At 43.0% G+C, this 20,543-nt stretch overlaps 1 protein-coding gene across 2 annotated transcripts in view; it reads right to left on the bottom strand.

Moving 5' to 3' along the window:
- The window catches only part of PROS1 (protein S), a 67,796-nt gene that overhangs the window by 17,325 nt on the left and 29,928 nt on the right, over positions 1 to 20,543 (bottom strand). For both annotated transcript variants that reach the window (XM_075854458.1, XM_075854457.1), the window contains exons 7-8: positions 13,300 to 13,425; positions 12,379 to 12,500 (exon numbers count right to left, since the gene is read on the bottom strand). In XM_075854458.1, the coding sequence (XP_075710573.1) occupies positions 12,379 to 12,500; positions 13,300 to 13,425 (248 nt within the window). The remainder of the gene's footprint in view (positions 1 to 12,378; positions 12,501 to 13,299; positions 13,426 to 20,543) is intronic.

Genomic DNA, 20,543 nt, shown 5'->3' with positions numbered 1-20,543 from the left:
TCAATGGAGCCTTGAGCAAATGTACCCTCTAACCTATATCTCATGGATGGCCATTTTAATAGGATCTGTCCTTATGGCAGATGCATTTTGGGGTCAGTTCACACTGAGTTTGTCGAGCTAATTTTGGAGCAGAAGCCGCGTTAGAATCAGCGTGTATAAACCAGCACAAATTGTCCCCCATTGATTTCAATGGGGGAGAAGAGGCATTTTTTCCCGGGCGGCTATTTGCCACTGGTGGAAAAGAAAAATGGCATGCTCTTACTTCCCGCATTCACTGCCTCTGACCTCCGAATCAATGGGAGGCCGGAAAAAGCATATAGTGCTAGTTTATGAGCGTTGTTTGCAGCATATTTTTCCTGCGGTCTTTGCATTACTTTCAACAGTTGCGGACAAAAACGCAGTGAAAAACGCAGAAAAAGAGGAATGAATTTGGAGGCAGATTTTTTTCTGCTTGCAGAAGAACTCTGTGTGAACTCGGCCTTAACATGAAATGCCATAACAATATTAGATGGGAATAACCCTTTAACTTTCCTACTAGTAAAGTGAAAGGCTGTGAAATCCTTTGCAGCCATTTTTTTTATTAGGCCCCATGCACACGACCGTGCCCGCAATCACGGCCCGCGATTGCGGGCACGGCCGGCCGCTGACTGACAGCCGCATTTTCGGGCCGTGCTCCCATACAAAGTATGGGAGCACGGCCCGCAAAATGCGAAAGAACGGACATGTTCCATAATTCCCGGAACATTTCCACGGCACTGACACCCTTCCGTAGTGCTACGGAAAGGTGTCAGTGTTCAATGAAAGTGAATGGCTCAGTTTTTGCGGACCGCAATTGCGGTCCACAAAAACGGAGGTTTTTTTCTGTCGTGTGCATGGGGCCTTAAGTGTATGTAATTTGTTGATTAGAAACAATTTTGTAATTTACATTTATTACAAATTTTCACTTTTGAGATGCAGCTTCCATGTATCCTCTATACATAGAAATTGCATCAAGTGATCTCAGCCGAATCTGCGGAGGAGAAGACGTCTACCTGGCTTATAATAGTCTGTTTACCATCTACATATTACAATATTATGTTCATTATCAGGATAACATAGAAGCAATTAGTTAGGGATACTCAGATTGTTAGGGAGACACAGACTATTTATTGATTATCAGTTGTATCTGCATTTCATCTGTATGTCTATAGCATTGGGTGTAACTATAGCAGCTGCTATAGGGCCCAGGGGTTGAGGTTACCCACTCAGGGGCAAGAACATTGTTAATTTTGTGGGGGAATAACACGTTGGTGATTCTTTTGTATCTATCTAGCGCTATTATGGTGGTTCTCTGATATATGGCGCTATTATCTATACCTTTAATCATTGCTACTTATGCTGCTGTTTCAGGGGCCAATCTCATTTTGCTATGGAGCCCTAAGAATTCCATTAACGCCCCTGTCTTTAGCTGGAATATGTCTGATAGCAGTGAGATCAGGTACACACAGGAAAAAATACTAGAATGCTCTGGACAATATCCTCAAACTATCATGGATTCCCATGTCAGGAGGGGGCCCTCATTGCTGAGTGCAGGCTTCTAACTACAGCGGAAATCCTCCAAAACAATATGTCAGAATAACCAACTACTGGGTTCACTGCTGGATGCATTTAGATAAGATCGTCTTACTTTGTCATTTATGAGGTGTGAAAAATTCAGATGAACGGAGCAAAAGCCATGATTCCCAGCTCATGCATATCATCATACACAGTTAGATGAGTATTAGCACAGCATGATGTGGGAAAGCAGTTTTATGATGGATGGAGCCTGCGGGACAAGGTGGTTTGGTCACAGAATTCTGTATAGTCCTATTCATTCAAGAGGAAAGAAAGAAGTGTTATTAATATAGAAATTGTGAATGTGTGAAGTTTGTCTTTTGGTAACACTCACCGAGAATGAAGAAGGGGCAGACGCTGCACTAAGGATTTTACAGACACTCACCACTTTGCATTAAATTAGAAATTTAAAGAGGATTTCCACCTAAAAAAATCGGTCTGTCACGGGCCAGCAGAGGGTAGTGGAAACCCACTTTGTCAACAAGGGATTTGACGTAGGGCTAAACCGGGGAACAGAGTCGGTAAATACTAGGGGTTCCCCTAGACTCTAGGGGAACCCCTAGTATTTACCCTTTAACACCTATAAAGGGATCTGGAGTAGTCATCCTTGGTGATGGCAAACGTAACAGGTGAAGTGCAAGTAAGTGAGGTCAGGCAGAGCAAAAGGTTAGGGCAGCCGGCAGAGGTTCGTAACGGGTCACTAAGCAAGTGGTAAGGCATCAAGCAAGGATGGTCAAAAGGTAAAGACAGAAGTCCAATAAACTATATAGCATCTAATTCATTAGGCACACTAAGAAGAACCAAATTGTTCTGGCAAAGATCACAAGAAGGGGAGGACCCTAAATACCCAGGGAAAGCTGGGTGAAATAATTAGGACCCAGGACAGAATGCTGGGAGCCAGGAGGATGCTGGGAGCAGGTATTGAAACACGGTGGCAGGGAGCGACGGCCACTACAAGGTCATTTTATTATCAAAGCAGACATTACAGCATTAGCCAAAATTTGGTTATTATATTTCATTTACTTTCAGATATATTGACATTTTGCTATTCAGTTGTGGCGGCCATTTTTGCAAAAGTGACAACAGGAAGTGAAATCGAATTGGTTGACAACTTTGAGATCGCTTCCCAGAAACTGGTGATAAATGGTCATTCTGTCAGCATGTTCAATCAGCAACAAAGTGACAAATTACCAGCAGTTTTTAAGAAGCTACTAAGCCGACAACCAATATGGCCGCACTTCCTGTTTGCCACCAAAATGTCTGCCGCAGCAAAACAGAAAAATGCCAATATCTCTGAAAGTAAAATAACAAGAATGACCAAACTTTGGTAACTACTTTAATTTCTGATTTACTATTATATGGCCATTTGTTTGGAAATCCTATTTAAGGAAAAAAATGTTTCCCATTTTTTTTCTACATCAGACAGTGTTTTAGGCACCATAATAAATAATTTTCCAGCCATGCCGTTTTCTAAGAATTTTCTCAGCCTTTTCTGTAGAATTTCATATGAATCTGAACGCACAGCTTCTAGGGGAGAATATCTCCATATTCGGGTATGTTCACATGTGGCAGATTTGTTTCAGAAATTTCTGTGACATTTGAATCGGGTTTGTAAAAATTCATGTACATCCTGCAGAAACAGCCCCGTTTTAAAGTATAGAACTGCTGTTTCTGCAGAAACTAACATGTGAACATACTCTTACAGTGCCGAACAGAGGCGCCATATGGCGGCATATGGAATATCTATGGCTCTGTACTCTGTTGTGTGAATAGACTCTTAGTTCTTGGGTGTATGAAAATGTTTTGGAGGCAAAATATTTAAAAGCTCATTAATTAAAAAACAATCACATAGAAAACATACAAACATCTCTTCTTGTGCTCTCGTCATTATATTATAAGGAGTCTTATATATTACATACTAGTGAAATATACTGATGAATGGCATTCTAAATATATATTTTAGAATCACACTTTTAAACCACAGAAAATTAACTACGATATTACACTATTTATGTGATGTGTTAAAGTTTTACTCTCCAATGTTTTACAACGTTTTAAATGCAGTATATTATATTCCCATTTCAATGAAACTGAATTATATAGCCAGAAGATGGCGCTATTGTGCCTTGCCGGAATTTCTATTGCCAAAAAGAAAAATAACTTCTTGTCGTTTAAATCAACAGGAAATTAAAGCCCTGTTTGGTGTCATATTTCGCAGCACTAATTAGAATATGGCGATCATTATGACTGAAAGAGCCTGAAGATATGGCTAAACAAGTACACATTAAACTGATGAGATGCATTTTCAGATTCTGTCATGAAATCGGTATGAAAACGTCAGGTTATCTAGTATTATCTAGCGTTATTAGCAGACAAGTATAATATGTCTGTCAACATGGTTCCTGGCTATGTCTGAAAGGAAGCAGCGGGTCATTTTCAACTGAAGAAGTCACTGAAAACCGAAAACATTGTTTTTCTTTATTGTTGCACAGTATGCACTGACAATGACTAGATGTGACAGTGGCACAATGAAATTGTTGTCACATAAAAGTACGATTATACTACAATGGGTAAAGCAACCTAGAAAGGTAGAACAGAATGCTCCATTACATCCAGGGCACTGCAACAACAGCGATGTCTGTCCCACAATGCCTTGTGCGGCATGCCATCATATTACATGATGTAGCTTACACATAGTAGCATTGTACAGATGAAAAAAAAAAAAAGAAAGTCTAGCTCAACCTATTATTGCTGTAGTTTTGATTTAGATGAAGGATAAAAAAAATGTAGGAACTTGCCAATTGTAATTATGTTAGTGTAAAAATAAAAATCCTTCCCAGTTCCAAATATATCAAAATTATTTCTTAGATCAAGGACGCATCTCCAGTTATCTAGTACACTTTTATTAAAGAGTACCAGTCACCTCTCCTGACATGTCTGTTTCGGTATATAATTGTACTCCCCATGAAATAACAATTCTAGAGCATCTTTTCTAATAACTCTACATTGTGCCGTTCCTCTGTTATTCCTCCCAGAAATGTACAAATAAATCGACAACTGGGTGTTTATCAGTTACTGGGGTGTCCCTAAATAGACTGACAATGTTCAATCAGTGATCACAGAGAGACTGTGTAGGGACACGCCCCTTTAGCAAGGGGAAAGTTACCACCCAGTTGTCCATTTATTCATAAATTTCTAGGAGGAATAACAGAGGAATGACACAATAAGGAGTTCTGAGGCAAGATCTTCCATAATTATTATTTTATGGGGAATACAAGTATTTGCTAAAATGAACATGCAGGAGAGGTGACATCGTCTTTTAATAATTTATTTTAAGAAAGCATCAAGGCCTCTTTTGAAATCTTTCATCCACAACATACTTGGTAGAGAGAGCCAAAGTCTCCCAGCTCTTAGGCTACGTCCACACTTAGCGTAAACACTGTGCAACTTCAGCAGCATTTTCGCAAGAGAAATTGACATGCTGCAGAATTAAGAATCAGCACCGCAAGTCAATTTCCACCTGTCATTTTTGCGGTTTTACGCAGCGTTATACAAATCTCATTCGCCCTGCTTCTACTGTAATACGCTACGGAATTTCTGCACGGAAATTCCAGACGTAACTTCAGTGTTTACATTAATGGAACGTAGCCTTACAGTGAAAGCCCTTTTTGTGCTGATGGTGAAACCTCCCTTCCTCTAGACCAGCGATGCCCAAATGGCAGCCCGCATGTGTCATCTGTTCAAACCGGGGCCCAGGAGAAGGCAGGTTCACATGGTGCACCTGCCTTTCCCATGATAATGTTGGGGCAGAAGCACTGCCATCCATAGATAACAGATGGAGTATTCCTTCTAACAGCTATATAGAAGCAGGGGCATTGTGTAAGGGTTTACGTCGAATTTAAAGGACAGAATGGCAAAATGGAGAATGGGCACCAATCCCCACTGAGAGCTCCTAAAAACGATACCGTCATTGTAGTTAATTTCCACCACTACTTTTTTAGGTCCAACATTCTGTTCAGATTATCTTTTTTTTTTTTTTTTTTTGTTCTTTATTATATTTGAGGGACATTTTCTAAATTGGCAAATTATATAATGCTGGCTGCCTGCCTCCACCACTAGGGGGAGCTAGCCGCCTATGAATTTATACAACTAGTATTGAACTCAATGAGATCTTTATAAATCTGTGTGCAGTGAGTGGTTGCAGGTAGCCACAACGACTAGCAGAAGAAGCAGTTCATTGCCAGGCCCCCTTCCACTGCGGCCATTTTGTGCCTTGCCTCTATGGTGGGTACTCCACTGACATGACTCTCACTATGTTTTGGACTGTGATATCTGAACAGCGGACAGTAGAGAAACGTTGTTTTTTTTTGTAAATGGGCTTTATGTGTTAATGAATTTTTATTTCACTGGCTTGATCTTACCCTCTGATGCATTTAAAGGTCATATTTGAAACCCCAATAAAAAGTCAGGCTGACCACATGGCAATTTTTTTTACAGTCAAGCCCCGTTTTATCCCTTTCCATACATACCAAGTTCCCTTTGTGCCCTCACACAGTATCAAGCCCCCAGAGTGCCCCCACACAGTATCATGCCCCAGTGGTATGCCCCACAAGATATCAGGCCCCCAAAGTGTCCCCATAAAGTATCCTGCCTTCACAGTGCCCTCACACAAGATCATGCCCCTACAGTGCCTCCCCAAACAGTATCATGCACCCATTGCCTCCCCATAGTATGATACCCTATAGTGCCCCCTACACTGTACAATGCCCCATAGTGCCACACACACACACACACACACACACACACACACACACACACACACACACACACGGTATACACCATTTTGCTAGTTGTAACAAGTAGTTTGTCTAAGAGCAGACATCCCCTTTAAATGTTCAATATTGGCAGATATGGGTAACTATTAAAATGGTATCTTTACTACAAGTGGAATATATTAGTGTAGGCTGTTTTTATACTGCTAGCACATTTTAGAGAACATTCACGGCGGGTATAAAACTATAACATTAGTTAAGGACCGATCCCGCATGGAAACAATGTTTGTACTTTTCAGTACAAACAGTGTTATTCATAGAAACTTAAGCTGGGTCGCTGGAATACTTATTTTTTGCAAGCTATACCCCAGGAGCTTTCAGAGGCTTAATCAGGATCCGAGATACTGGCACGTTCCAGCCTCGATGCCAGGGCTTAGAAGGAATTATACAATATTGTAGCCTGCTGGGTGTTCATTGTCTGCCAAGTCACTCTTAAAATGTGCCAAGTTTTTGAAGCATTCTTAACACAAAAGCAGCAGAGCTCAGGGGAGAATAACTAGAGGAAAAATAAAGTTAAAAATATTTCCTTAAAAATAATAATAAAGTGCAGCGACACGCCGACACCATTTATGAAGACACATTAGCAAGTATTGTAATCAAGTATTGTGATAACAGAAATAGAGAGGCGCAGAATGGAAGCCATAGATCATCGTCTGTTTGAGCAGCCTGTAATAAAACATCCCGAGAAGTCTATAGCCCGAGGCAACGGGGAGTCAATGCTGATTTCACAAATCACTCAATAAGAAACGAACACATTAGGTTTCCCCTTGGTGACTGGTTGCAGCACAAAATAACACCTGTAACTGGGATTTCTGCTGAGATGAATAGATGCAATGCCTCATGAAGACCTCAATAGGTGACGATGGCCTACAGCTCTATGTTCCATTACAATGTGGTCAATGACCCCTGCAACTCCGTGTCATTACTCTAGAAATTATGTTACTAATTTGCTTCTCGGTCCAAGTTCTGAAGGGATGAATGGCCGGGCTGAAATCTAGTTTAGTGGCGGGGAGATGATTTGATATGTAATGACAAATTAGAGAGACACTTATCAGCTTTAACTGAAAGGCAGCGAGGAGGCTGAGACTTTATTAGCCCGTTCCATCTGCCTGTCTCGTTTGCTGTGAAGAGTCCAGGGGAGACCCAGCGTTCGTTTATCATGTATCGCTGGTGGAAAGTGAAAAGTAGGCCGGTGTATTACACAGATCAATCATGATACATGGCATAACATCTCTCCCGATAGATATCTATTGCTTCCCGCCTATGAAAGGTACTAGACAGTACAATATGAGTTAACCCCTCCATGACAGGCAAGACCTTTATGACCAGGTCTGTTTCCTTGGTGTAGCTCCATGTTGGGGTTAAATTCTCACTGTACATTTAGGATTTACTTCTAGTAATGCTCCCAGAACCCGAATTTAGGTGACTGTATATTGGACCTGTCATCCAGCTGAAAAGGACATTTGGGACGAGCTGTGTCTGGAGAGTCCTGTCAAATGCCGTCAACCAATCAGTATCACCGACAACACTCCTAGCTGTGCTAATTGGCTGGCAGCAACCAGGTGCAGTACTCCTCTAAAATGTCCTTTTACGCCGGACGCCAGACCCCCAAAAGACATTGAGGGTGACACTGAATCAGGGGCACTGTAGTTGGCATTGTTTGGGGTGCACTGTATGTGAGGTTATTGTGCCAGGCACTGTTTGGGGTTCACTGTCACAGGAAATACTTAGACTTGACATGCGTAGGAATTGTTTAGGGTGGCATAGTGGCAGGCACTGTTTGGGGGCCCCAAAGTGCCATTGTTCTGCAGCAGCTGTTGCACTGGGTGATATTCTATAATGCAAACCCTAGCTGCTCAATCATCGCTTCTTACGAGGAAGGGGTCAGTCATTGAAATGAAGCTTAGTCTTTACAAAGAAGTTCTGGGGCAGCACTGGTTTGTATAATACAGCCCCAGTTGCTGCAGAATCTCATAATACACACCTCAGCTACTGCAGAGTAAAGCCAGGTCTACACCTAGACTTTTTGTAGCGCTACTGCTTGAGTTTAACTCTTGAGTGACAGCTGCAGTCCACAAGATTGCACGCAGCTCAATGTATTTATTTGGACTGCAGCTGTGGCTCAAAACTTAAAAATCAATCAGTGGCGCTACAAAAAGTGTCAGCGTGGCCCTGGCCTAAGAGGGTGATTCTCATGTACTTCAGTGACTGACATAAAGCTCCCCTTTCCTCCAACGAGTTTCTGCAGCAGCTAATGTGTTTGATTATTATACAAAATAATTTACCGCCTACTATATATTACATTCTGAATATTATCCCATACATTATAGAAAAAAAATATAAAAACTGTGGCGGGCAAAGTTATGTATTTCTTTCAGAAGTTATACACCTCCCTGTCTATAAAACCACTAAATATATTTTTTCAAAGTTTTTAAAATCTTTTTACATTTTTGAAAGGTTAGATATTTGTATTTACCAGCGGCAAGGAGCCAAAGTTTATATCTCAGCCTGCGTGCTACGTGCTGGGGCTGAAGGTCGAACATTTAAATGATATTCCCAAATCAACTCCCAGATGTCCAAACACAGCAGTACAGGAAGCAAACTGAAGGTTGTTTCCAAGTCCGAGCTGAATGTTTGCTCACCCTGAATTGCCTTTTGAGAAAAGCGTCTGATGGTAGACAAGTAATGCAGATGGAATGTTGTAAAAGAAATGTCTCGGGGAATAATACATTACTGCCAAGCACCAGTGATGAGCACCAGCAAAATTATTTATTTAAATTGAATGTCCATCTTTTAACAGCGTGTTAACCTATTGTGCTGATTAATTTCTTAATATATCTTTACAGCAATTGGAGCTCCAATTTTTGGACACAGAAAATCCCCTGCATAGACATATATTATCACCACTTAGGAGCTTACTGCATACTCAATGGGGGGAATTCATCAACCTTTCTACACCAGTTTTCTGGCATCGAAAAGATGCAAAAAGGCCCAGAAGTTGCAATTCGCGTTTAAAATTGTGACTTTTGGGCCCTTTACGCTGCCCTCTGAACTTTTAGAAAAAGTGGACGTGGCTTACAAAAAGGGTACGGGGCCACCACTGTTCACCAATTTTATGATAGTTTACGGCAGCACTGTGCGGAGCGGAGCAGGGTAGAAGCCTATGTCAGGCCCCGTACCTAGGTTCTCACTAATGGCCACTGCTGACACAACATACTGACGCTGGGCAGCGTCACGACGTTGTATATGATGCAGAACTGATGATGTTGAGTGCTGTGTTGCATATAAGGCCCGACACTGCTTGGTGGCAGGACCTTGTATAAGCCACAGCATGCTGAGGGAACCCGAAAGGGAGAAGTAACGAGGAGCAGTAAGGTAGGCATTTTTTTTTGTCCATTCGATGGAACAAGACCGCGGAAAGATGGAACAGATTTATCAAGAGGTGTGCGCTTCTTAATAAATCTGTTACTTCTTACTACAGCGACGTATTAAACGCTAGTCTTAGTAAATCTACCCCAATGTATAAATGTATGTAGTAAGCTTCAAAGCTCCCCCTAGTGGTGGCTTCATATTGCAGGAATTTTATCATTTATCTCTTCATCCACATGCAGGGAATTTGAAGTTTTGTTTCCGTAAAACAGAGCTCCAACCGCTATAGAGAAATATTAATAAATTAATCAGCACATAATTCTGGATATTTAGATGAAAAAAAATACAAAATTGAGTTCACTTTATAGCCTAACTTAACTTTTTTCGAACAGTACAAAATCCCCAACTCTATGCCCAATACCTATATTATTTATTTAATCTGACCCTTGTCAATCTTTCTACTTGCTGTCCGGTATCAAGGGAGGGGGATCCTCTAGGCAGCACAGAAATACAACTGGTGACCAAAGATATTCTGACCATTACAAATACAGGATGTTATTGACAATAAGAAGAAGGTGCCGACAAGAACAAGGGAGGATCTGAGTGGAAAATTGTTCAGCAGCATGTTACAAGCCATTTTATTATTACTAAATACAGAAAAGTTATAGAAATTTAACTAATACAACAGTAGAACCCAATGGTTTCTGTATATCTATTACTGCTTACACATCCACCAGGTAGGATTAGTGTTGGCTTACCAGTAACATTTTATGGTGTTTCTTCTCTATACTGGTGCTAGGTCTCAGGATGCCAATTCCATAAAACTTAACTATGAAATTGGCAAAGCCAATGTAATCTTTACCTTGTTGGCTTTCCATAAACAAAACCAAACCCGGGAAAAATCCTCTTTGCTTCCTGACTCAATAACTGGTTTGTCTAACAAAACAACTGCATCTACCCTACTTGACTTATTTTGGTCTTCCATATTCTGTCCCTTTTCACAATTCAGCACTATGCGCTTCACATCCCACTATCTCATCATGGATTACTTGTGTTTTTTGATTGGCTACAAGATAGACCTGCCAAGCTTTTTTGTACTAAAATCTTCTACATGATCCGCTTGGGTCATCTGCCAAACATTCCTTTTATATATCTGGAATAAACATTTCAGCAATCAATATGGCTAGTGATTCTTTTTAACTGCTTCTTCTTAACATTAAGACAAACCCTACCCATATGCCATAATAGGGAATATACACCGTTCAGCCATAACATTAAAACCACTGACAGGAGAAATTAATAACATTGATACAATGGCCCCTGTCAACGAGTGGGATATATTAGGCAGCAAGTGACCAATCAGGTCTTGAAATTGAGGTGCAGGCAGCAGAAAAAATGGTCAAGAGTAAGAGTCTGAACAACTTTTACAAGGGTCAAATTGTGATGGCTAGACGACTGGGTCAGAGCATCTTCAAAACAGCAGGTATTGTTGGGTGTTCCCGGTATGCAGTGGTTAGTACCTACGAAAACTGGTCCAAGACCTACAATGGGAAAGTGGGCATCAGAACTGGACTTTGATCTGATGAATCAAGTTTTTTTTCTTATATAATGTGGACAACCGGGTGCGTGTGCGTCGCTTACCTGGGAAGAGATGGCACCAGTATGTACTATAGGAAGAAGACAAGCCGGTGGAGGCAGCTTGATGCTCTGGACAATGTTCTGCTGAGAAATCTTGGGTCCTGGCATTAATGTGGGTGTTACATTGACACATACCAGCTACCTAAATATGATTTGAGACCAATTACATCCCTACTTGTCAACTGTATTCCCTAATGGCAGTGGATAATGTCACACTGCAAAAATTGTTCAAGAATGGTTTTGCGGAACAAGACATTGAATTCAAAGTTGACTTGGCCTCCAAATTCCCAGATCTCAATTTGACCGAGCATCTTTGGGATATACTGGAAAAAGAGGTCCAATCCATGTAATGCAGGTTCAATCTCACAACTTACTGGACTTACAGGACCTGCTGCTACTGTCTTGGTGCCAGATACCACAGGACGTCTTCAGAGGTCTAGTGGAGTCCATGCCTCGATGAGTCAGAGATGTTTTGGCGGCACACGGGACACCTACACAATATTAGGCAGGTGGTTTTAATGTTATAGCTGAACAGTGTAGATTTCATAGACGGGGGGTCCCCTGCTTTGATAGTAAAAGTGAAGAGCCTATAAGTAAGCTCCTTCACATATTTCATAATAAGTAATTCATTTGAGCAGATTCCGTAGCGATGAGACAATCCATTTAAGGACAACCCCATTGTGAATATATTTGATTAACTACTACAGCTAACGTATTGAATGGGGATGTTATAAAATGTTTCCTAAATTGAATGGATAGCTGCTGCCCTCCAAAACCGAGAGCGATCTGTCCGTTTAAAATGGCCTATGGAAAGCAGGTGCCTAAACCAGACAACCTTTTAAAGAATTGCCATTTTTAAGAACACAGACAATAGGAAGTGTGTATATATATATGTATGTATATGTATATATGTATATATATTAATACAACATTGTGGTCTACTCACTTCACATGACTTGTTGTCCTGAGCAAGTTTGAACTTCTTTCTTCCTTCACAGTAGCATTTGTAACTTCCTGCCGTATTAACACACATTTGGCTGCAAATATCTTCTGCACATTCATCTACATCTATAATACAAATGAAGGGCACTGAGGTAGGGCTGGACTAGGACTCAGAAGTTTCCTTAGATTAAAATCATTGAGACTATATGCAGCTGTCAAATGACTTGTGTCTTGATCAGAAGCCCACAGCAACCAAAAAAAGAAAATTAACAGTGTCAACTAATGTCTATAATATTGAAAGAACTACACTAAGGCCTTATTCACACAAATCGGCCGTCACACGGTTGCATAAAAATCAATGTACTTCTATGGGGCTACTCACACAGCCGTTGTTTTAACGGATCGTGTGAATGGCTCGTAAAAATATAGGACATGTATTTTCACAAATCCCTCAATACAATCAAGTCTGTGAAATCGGGTCCCACATGAATGCAAATCGACCATGAAAAACACTATTTTTTTCACGGCCAATTTGACACACGTTCGTGTGAATAAGGCCTAATGAAGTCCATGGCTTACAATAACTGATGGAGTGGCATATCGGTAAGGGACTTTGTAGAGATCCATAAGGGATATGCACTATGGTCCCCAACTAGCACACCAGATTAGCTGTTGAAAAGCAAAAGGTGTTCTTGCACGGGGAACCTCTATTGTCTGTCTCGGCCTTTGGTCCTCATGGAAATGGATATTCGGCAACTGCCTTCACCACCCCCTCTGTTCTTTTGCCAATGACTATGCTTAGCTAAACATGATGTAGATTAGCCTGAAGCCCTGAAAAGCCTTTGGTGGCCTTATGTGCCCACATACAGACACCTTTCTACATAGCAGCAACAATGACAATGAAATAGGCTAGAGTGTTACTTACCTTCACAAATCTTCGATGATGTGTTAAACCGAAATCCAGCATCACACTCACATTCATACTTTCCTGGCGTATTTCTGCATTGTGCCCCTCCGCATATTACTGGGCTCAGCTCACATTCATTTCTATCTATTGAAGACAAAGACATCTTACATGTAGAATACAACGTATGGTCGTATGAAATGGCAAAATATGGAGCTATTTTGTGGCAGCTTTTGTAAAGAGGATGTCTGGTTTAGAAAACCCATGTATACATAATCTATTAGGTCATTCTGGGTTAATAGAGGGGCCATTCAGGACCTCCATCATTTAGCAGGAGGACCCAACATATCCGTGCATTTCAGAGTCTATTGATTTCAATGGACACCATTCAATGATTATGTCCTAAAAAGACATGATTAGAAAGTCAGAAATATGGAAAGACCAATAACTCATATCTCTGCTGCTATATATATATATATATATATATATATATATATATATATATATATATATATATATATAGTTTAAAAAATGCATGAGCTATTTACCAATGTAGCTTGGGTAAGGGGCGTTTTTTGAAATTTGCAATTAACACCTTCAGGATGCAGCATTTTTTTTTTGTCTTTTCATCACTGTGTTCTGAGGGCCATTACTTTTTCATTTTTCCTTCGACTTAGTCATATGACAGCTTGTGTTATGCAAGACCATTGTGGGGTACATATAATTTATTAAAAACACTTTGATTCATTTTTTTTAGGGGGTTTGAAAAAAACAAGAATTCTGCCATTGTTTATTGGGTTTCGTTTTTAGGACATTCACTGTGTGTTAAAAATGTAATGTTAACTTTATTCTGTGGCTCATTACTTTTACAGCGATACTAAATTTATATAGTTTTTTTATGTTTTACTACTTTTGCACATTAAAAACACTTCTTTTTAAATTCACTTATTTTTGTGTCGCTATAGTTTGAGAGCCATAACTTTTTTTTTACAATCAACGAAGCTGTATAAGGGGTTATTTTTTGCGGGACGAGTCATATTTTTAAATGGCACCAATTTGGGGAACATATAACCTATTGATTAACTTTTATTAACTTTTTTGAGGGGGGTAGAAAAAAAACCATCAATGCCAGCATCGTTTTTTTGCATTTTTAATTTACGCCATTCACCGTGCGACATGAATAAGGGCCTGTTCACATCACCGTTCATTTCCGTTCCGGGGTTCCGTCTGAAGTTTCCGTCGGGTGAACCCCCGCAACGGAAAGTGAAAGCACAGCTTCCATTTCAGTCACCATTGATAGCAATGGTGACGGAAACATCGCTAATGGTTTCCGTTCGTTACCATTCTGGCAGGTTTATGGTTTTCCGACGGAATCGATAGCGGAGTCAAAACTGACAGGCAATCTATTAGGCCATGCCTTTGGCCTAAAGCCATGGCAAGCCAGAGGGCCTTCGCTAGGCCATCCAATGGGCCTACTATTACATCCTATTGCATTCAACAGACTGCAATAAGGACATAATGGTATGTCCGTTTGCGTGTACATTTTTATGATGGGCAAATATTCGTTGAATCCAATGGGGTGGGCATTGTGACTATTTACATATAGTGATTACCCTACAAACCGAAATTCCAGGGTCCAATATAGTGAAAATCCCTAAATGTAAAACCTGTATTTTATGCTACAAAAACACAACTCTCAAGAAATGAACAAAGAAAATCCCCTGAAAGCACTTTCGCTATATTGGTGTGGTCCTTTTATATCATGTTGTTGCAGACATAAGGATAGAAAATGTTTGTTTTTGGGCAATTACACATATACAGTATATCTCTACAACAAATGCTGCATGGTGTATGTAGTAATTGTTCCAACTCTACCTTATTTTATCATAAAACATTTCTAGTAACAAAAATGACAATATCTATTAAATACACTATATGGCTAAAACCTTGTGGACACCTGACCATCACACCTATATGAGCTTGACGTCCCATTCAAAAACCATATGGACTTGAGCCCCCATTTGCTCACTCTTCTGGGAAGACTTTCCACAAGATGTTGGAGTGTGTCTGTGGGAATATATGCCCCTTCAGGTAAAAGAGCATTTGTGTGGTCAGACATTGATGTTGGATGAGAAGGTCTGGCTGTCAATCAGTGTTCCAATTCTTGCCAAAGATCTCTGCTGGGGTTGAGGTCAGGACTCTATACAGGCCACTCAGGTTCCTCCACACCAAACTCCTCACACCTTGTCTTTATGGACCTCACTGTGCACAGAGACCTAGTCATGCTGGGACAGGAAAGGGTCTGCCACAAAGTTAGAAGCATACACTTTACAATAGACTTTAATGTCTTTGTATGCTATTGCAATAACATTACCCTACACTGGCAATAAGGTGACTAGCCCGGACCCTGAAAAACAAACCCAGACCAATATCCTTCCTGTACTATACCTAAATGGAGGACACCAAGCAGTTCCCTAGAAAGTTCATGGTTAATGGGGGTCCCCAGACGAAGGCTTCCGGCCCGAAACGCGCGTCGGGGTGGACGCCAGTCACTTGCATTCTGTCATGGGTAAGAGACATGTGCACATTTTGCACAGTTTATTAAAATATATCTTCATTCTCGGTTACTCGCTGTATTTGTTCTCTTTGGAACTGTGATGTATTACTGTCCTAGACATACTGTGCAGATTAATTACCAATATTTATATACTTTTGTTGCATTTGTCTCCCAGTACCTCTTAAGTGACCCATAGTTGGCTGTTTGTACACCATTATGACTGTTATTTAACACAGGTGTGCTCAGTGTTAGGGATCTGCCAGGTACTTCATCTAGCTATACTCCTGGAATTAATCAATCCACACCTGAGGCCAGACCTGTTCGACGGACACCATCTCCCACCAACAAGGGTGGCAGGCTCAGGAGTGGGAGAGCCTATCGCGGCCTGGTCTCTCGGAGTTAGCTCCGCCCCCTGCCCTTTATTACCTGCCCTGTGCTCTCCCTCAGTGCTTGTAATTCTTTTGGATTCCTGGACTCACTGCTGCTTGCTCCAGCCTGCTTCTGCCGTGCTTCTGCCTTGCTGCAGTTCTGCTTGACCTGCTTTGCTTGCCCTGGCTTGCTTCTGTCTCCGTGCCCGCTCGGGTGTACTCACTTCGTCCTGGTCCTGACTGTTCGTTCGCCGCCCCGTTTCCTCGTGGCGTTCCGTGGCTACTGCCCCTTCCCTTGCGTGTTCCCTGTTTGTCTTCCTGTGCACTTAGCCAGCGTAGGGACCGCCGCCCAGTTGTACCTCGTCGCCTAGGGCGGGTCGTTGCAAGTAGGCAGGGACAGGGCGGTGGGTAGATTAGGGCTCACTTTCCCTTCACCTCCTTCCTGCCATTACATAATTACAAGCCCCTTACCTAGTCTACCATTTCTCCTACGCTGACGCTATCATGGACCCCCTTGAGACCCTGACCCAGCAGATGCAGGGCCTCTCCCTACAGGTCCAGGCCCTGGCCCAAAGGGTCAATCAGGGTGACGCTGCTTTAGTAGTACCCCTCACCTCACCTCTAGAACCCGACCTCAAGTTACCTGACCGGTTTTTAGGGGACCGTAAGACGTTTCTCTCCTTCCGGGAGAGTTGCAGACTGTATTTCCGCCTAAAGCCCCACTCCTCAGGTTCCGAGAACCAGCGGGTGGATATCATCATATCCCGACTCCAGGAAGGGCCCCAAGAGTGGGCCTTCTCCTTGGCTCCTGACGCCCCTGAACTTTCCTCTGTTGATCGTTTTTTCTCTGCCCTCGGACTCATTTACGACGAGACTGACAGGACTGCTTTAGCCGAGAGTCAGCTGGTGACCTTACGTCAGGGTAGGAGACCGGTTGAGGAATACTGTTCTGATTTTAGGAAGTGGTGCGTAGCTTCTCAGTGGAACGATCCGGCCCTAAGGTGCCAGTTTAGGTTAGGATTATCTGACGCCCTGAAGGATCTGCTGGTTAGCTACCCCTCGCCTGACTCCCTTGACCAGGTTATGGCCCTAGCAGTACGACTTGACCGACGTCTCAGGGAACGTCAGCTAGAACGCTTCAGTGTGCTCCCCTCTGACTTTTCTGCGATTCCCCCCGAGGTCCCGTCTCCTCGCCCCTCCACGGAGGACTCGGAGGTACCTATGCAACTCGGGGCCTCCATGTCCCCTCGACAACGTAGGGAGTTTCGCAGAATGAATGGTCTCTGCTTCTACTGTGGGGACGACAAGCATCTACTGAACACCTGTCCCAGGCGCAAGAATAAGAAGCCGGAAAACTTCCGCGCCTAAGTGATCATCGGGGAGGTCACTTGGGCGCACAGGTATTTCCCGTTAATGTGAAACGCAATAAAATTTTGCTTCCCTTTCAGGTCTCGTTTGCTGGCCGGTCTGCCACGGGCAGTGCTTTCGTGGATTCTGGCTCATCTGCTAATATCATGTCTGTGGAATTTGCTATGTCTCTAAAGATGCCTTGTATTGATTTACCTTATCCTATCCCTGTAGTAGGAATCGACTCAACCCCCCTTGCTAATGGTTATTTTACTCAGCATACTCCTGTTTTTGAACTCCTGGTTGGCTCCATGCATTTGGAGCAGTGCTCTGTACTGGTGATGCAGGGATTATCGTCTGATCTGGTTTTAGGCCTTCCCTGGTTGCAGTTGCATAATCCCACATTTGATTGGAATACTGGGGATCTCACCAAATGGGGTAATGAATGTCTTATGTCATGTCTTTCTGTTAACTCTATTTCTCCCCGGGAGGAGGTAAACACGCTTCCTGAGTTTGTTCAGGACTTCGCCGATGTGTTTTCTAAGGAGGCCTCCGAGGTATTGCCCCCCCATAGAGATTACGATTGCGCTATCTATTTGGTGCCTGGTGCCAAGCTTCCTAAGGGTAGGATATTTAATCTTTCATGTCCTGAACGTGAAGCGATGAGGGTGTATATCCAAGAATGCCTGGCCAAGGGTTTCATTCGCCCCTCGACTTCTCCAGTAGGTGCTGGCTTCTTCTTCGTGGGGAAGAAGGATGGTGGTCTTAGGCCATGCATTGATTATCGTAACCTGAATAAGGTCACCGTAAGGAACCAGTACCCACTTCCTTTGATTCCGGATCTTTTTAATCAGGTTCAGGGAGCCCAATGGTTTTCTAAGTTCGATCTACGGGGGGCATATAACCTTATCCACATCAAAGAGGGGGATGAGTGGAAAACTGCGTTCAACACACCCGAGGGTCATTTCGAATACCTGGTCATGCCCTTTGGGTTGTGTAATGCCCCTGCTGTCTTCCAGAATTTTATTAATGAAATCCTGAGAGAGTACCTAGGTAATTTTCTTGTTGTGTACCTTGATGACATACTGGTGTTTTCCAAGGACTGGTCCTCCCACGTGGAGCATGTCAGGAAGGTGCTCCAGGTCCTTCGGGAGAATAATCTGTTTGCTAAGACTGAAAAATGTGTCTTTGGGGTACAGGAGATACCATTTTTAGGGCAGATCCTCACTCCTCATGAATTCCGCATGGACCCTGCCAAGGTTCAAGCTGTGGCGGAATGGGTCCAACCTGCCTCCCTTAAGGCGTTACAGTGTTTTTTAGGGTTCGCCAACTATTACAGGAGATTTATTGCCAACTTCTCGGTCGTCGCTAAGCCTCTTACGGACCTTACCCGCAAGGGTGCCGATGTCCTCCATTGGCCCCCTGAGGCCGTCCAGGCCTTTGAGACTCTCAAGAAGTGCTTTATCTCGGCCCCCGTGCTGATTCAGCCCAACCAAGAGGAGCCATTTATTGTGGAGGTTGACGCTTCCGAGGTGGGAGTGGGGGCCGTCTTGTCCCAGGGTACCAGCTCCCTCACCCATCTCCGCCCCTGTGCTTACTTCTCTAGGAAGTTTTCGCCCACGGAGAGTAACTATGATATTGGCAACCGCGAACTTCTAGCCATTAAATGGGCTTTTGAGGAGTGGCGGCATTTCCTGGAGGGGGCCAGACACCAGGTAACGGTCCTTACGGATCACAAGAATCTGGTTTTCCTAGAATCGGCCCGGAGGCTTAATCCTAGACAAGCTCGGTGGGCACTATTCTTTACCAGATTTAATTTCTTGGTTACCTATAGGGCTGGGTCCAAGAATATTAAGGCTGACGCTCTGTCACGTAGTTTCATGGCCAATCCTCCTTCCGAGAAGGATCCCGCTTGTATTTTACCCCCTGGTATAATCGTCTCTGCCACGGATTCTGATTTAGCTTCTGATATCGCGGCTGATCAGGGTGCAGCTCCCGGGAACGTCCCTGGGGACAAACTGTTTGTTCCCCTGCAATACCGGCTGAGGGTACTCAGGGAAAACCATGACTCCGCTCTATCTGGTCATCCTGGCATCTTGGGAACCAAACACCTCATTACCAGAAACTATTGGTGGCCTGGGTTGCCTAAAGATGTTAGGGCTTACGTCGCCGCCTGTGAGGTTTGCGCTAGGTCCAAAACCCCTAGGTCCCGACCTGCGGGCCTACTACGTTCCTTGCCCATTCCCCAGAGACCTTGGACCCATATCTCCATGGATTTTATCACCGATTTGCCTCCATCTCAGGGCAAGTCGGTGGTGTGGGTGGTAGTCGACCGCTTCAGCAAGATGTGCCACTTTGTGCCCCTTAAGAAGCTACCTAACGCCAAGACGTTAGCTTCTTTGTTTGTGAAACACATCCTGCGTCTCCATGGGGCCCCAGTCAATATCGTTTCTGACAGAGGGGTACAATTTGTTTCCTTATTTTGGAGAGCTTTTTGTAAAAAGTTGGAGATTGATCTGTCCTTCTCCTCCGCCTTCCATCCCGAAACTAATGGCCAAACGGAAAGGACCAACCAATCCCTGGAACAATATTTAAGGTGTTTCATCTCTGACTGTCAATTCGATTGGGTCTCATTCCTTCCCCTTGCTGAATTTTCCCTGAATAACCGGGTCAGTAACTCGTCAGGGGTCTCCCCGTTTTTCTGTAATTTCGGGTTTAACCCAAGGCTCTCCTCCGTCTCCCCTGGTTGTTCCAATAATCCTGAGGTAGAGGAGGTTCATCGGGAACTGTGCACTGTCTGGGCCCAGGTTCAGAAGAACCTAGAGGCGTCCCAGAGCGCACAAAAGATTCAGGCGGATAGTAGACGTTCTGCTAACCCCCGGTTTGTCGTCGGGGATTTGGTCTGGTTGTCGTCCAGGAACTTGCGCCTTAAGGTCCCGTCCAGGAAGTTTGCTCCCCGATTTATTGGACCTTATAAGATCATTGAAGTCCTC

This window comes from Rhinoderma darwinii, chromosome 2, assembly GCF_050947455.1.
Source record: "Rhinoderma darwinii isolate aRhiDar2 chromosome 2, aRhiDar2.hap1, whole genome shotgun sequence".
Classification (NCBI taxonomy): domain Eukaryota; kingdom Metazoa; phylum Chordata; class Amphibia; order Anura; family Rhinodermatidae; genus Rhinoderma; species Rhinoderma darwinii.
This window is presented reverse-complemented; position numbering and strand designations above follow the sequence as displayed.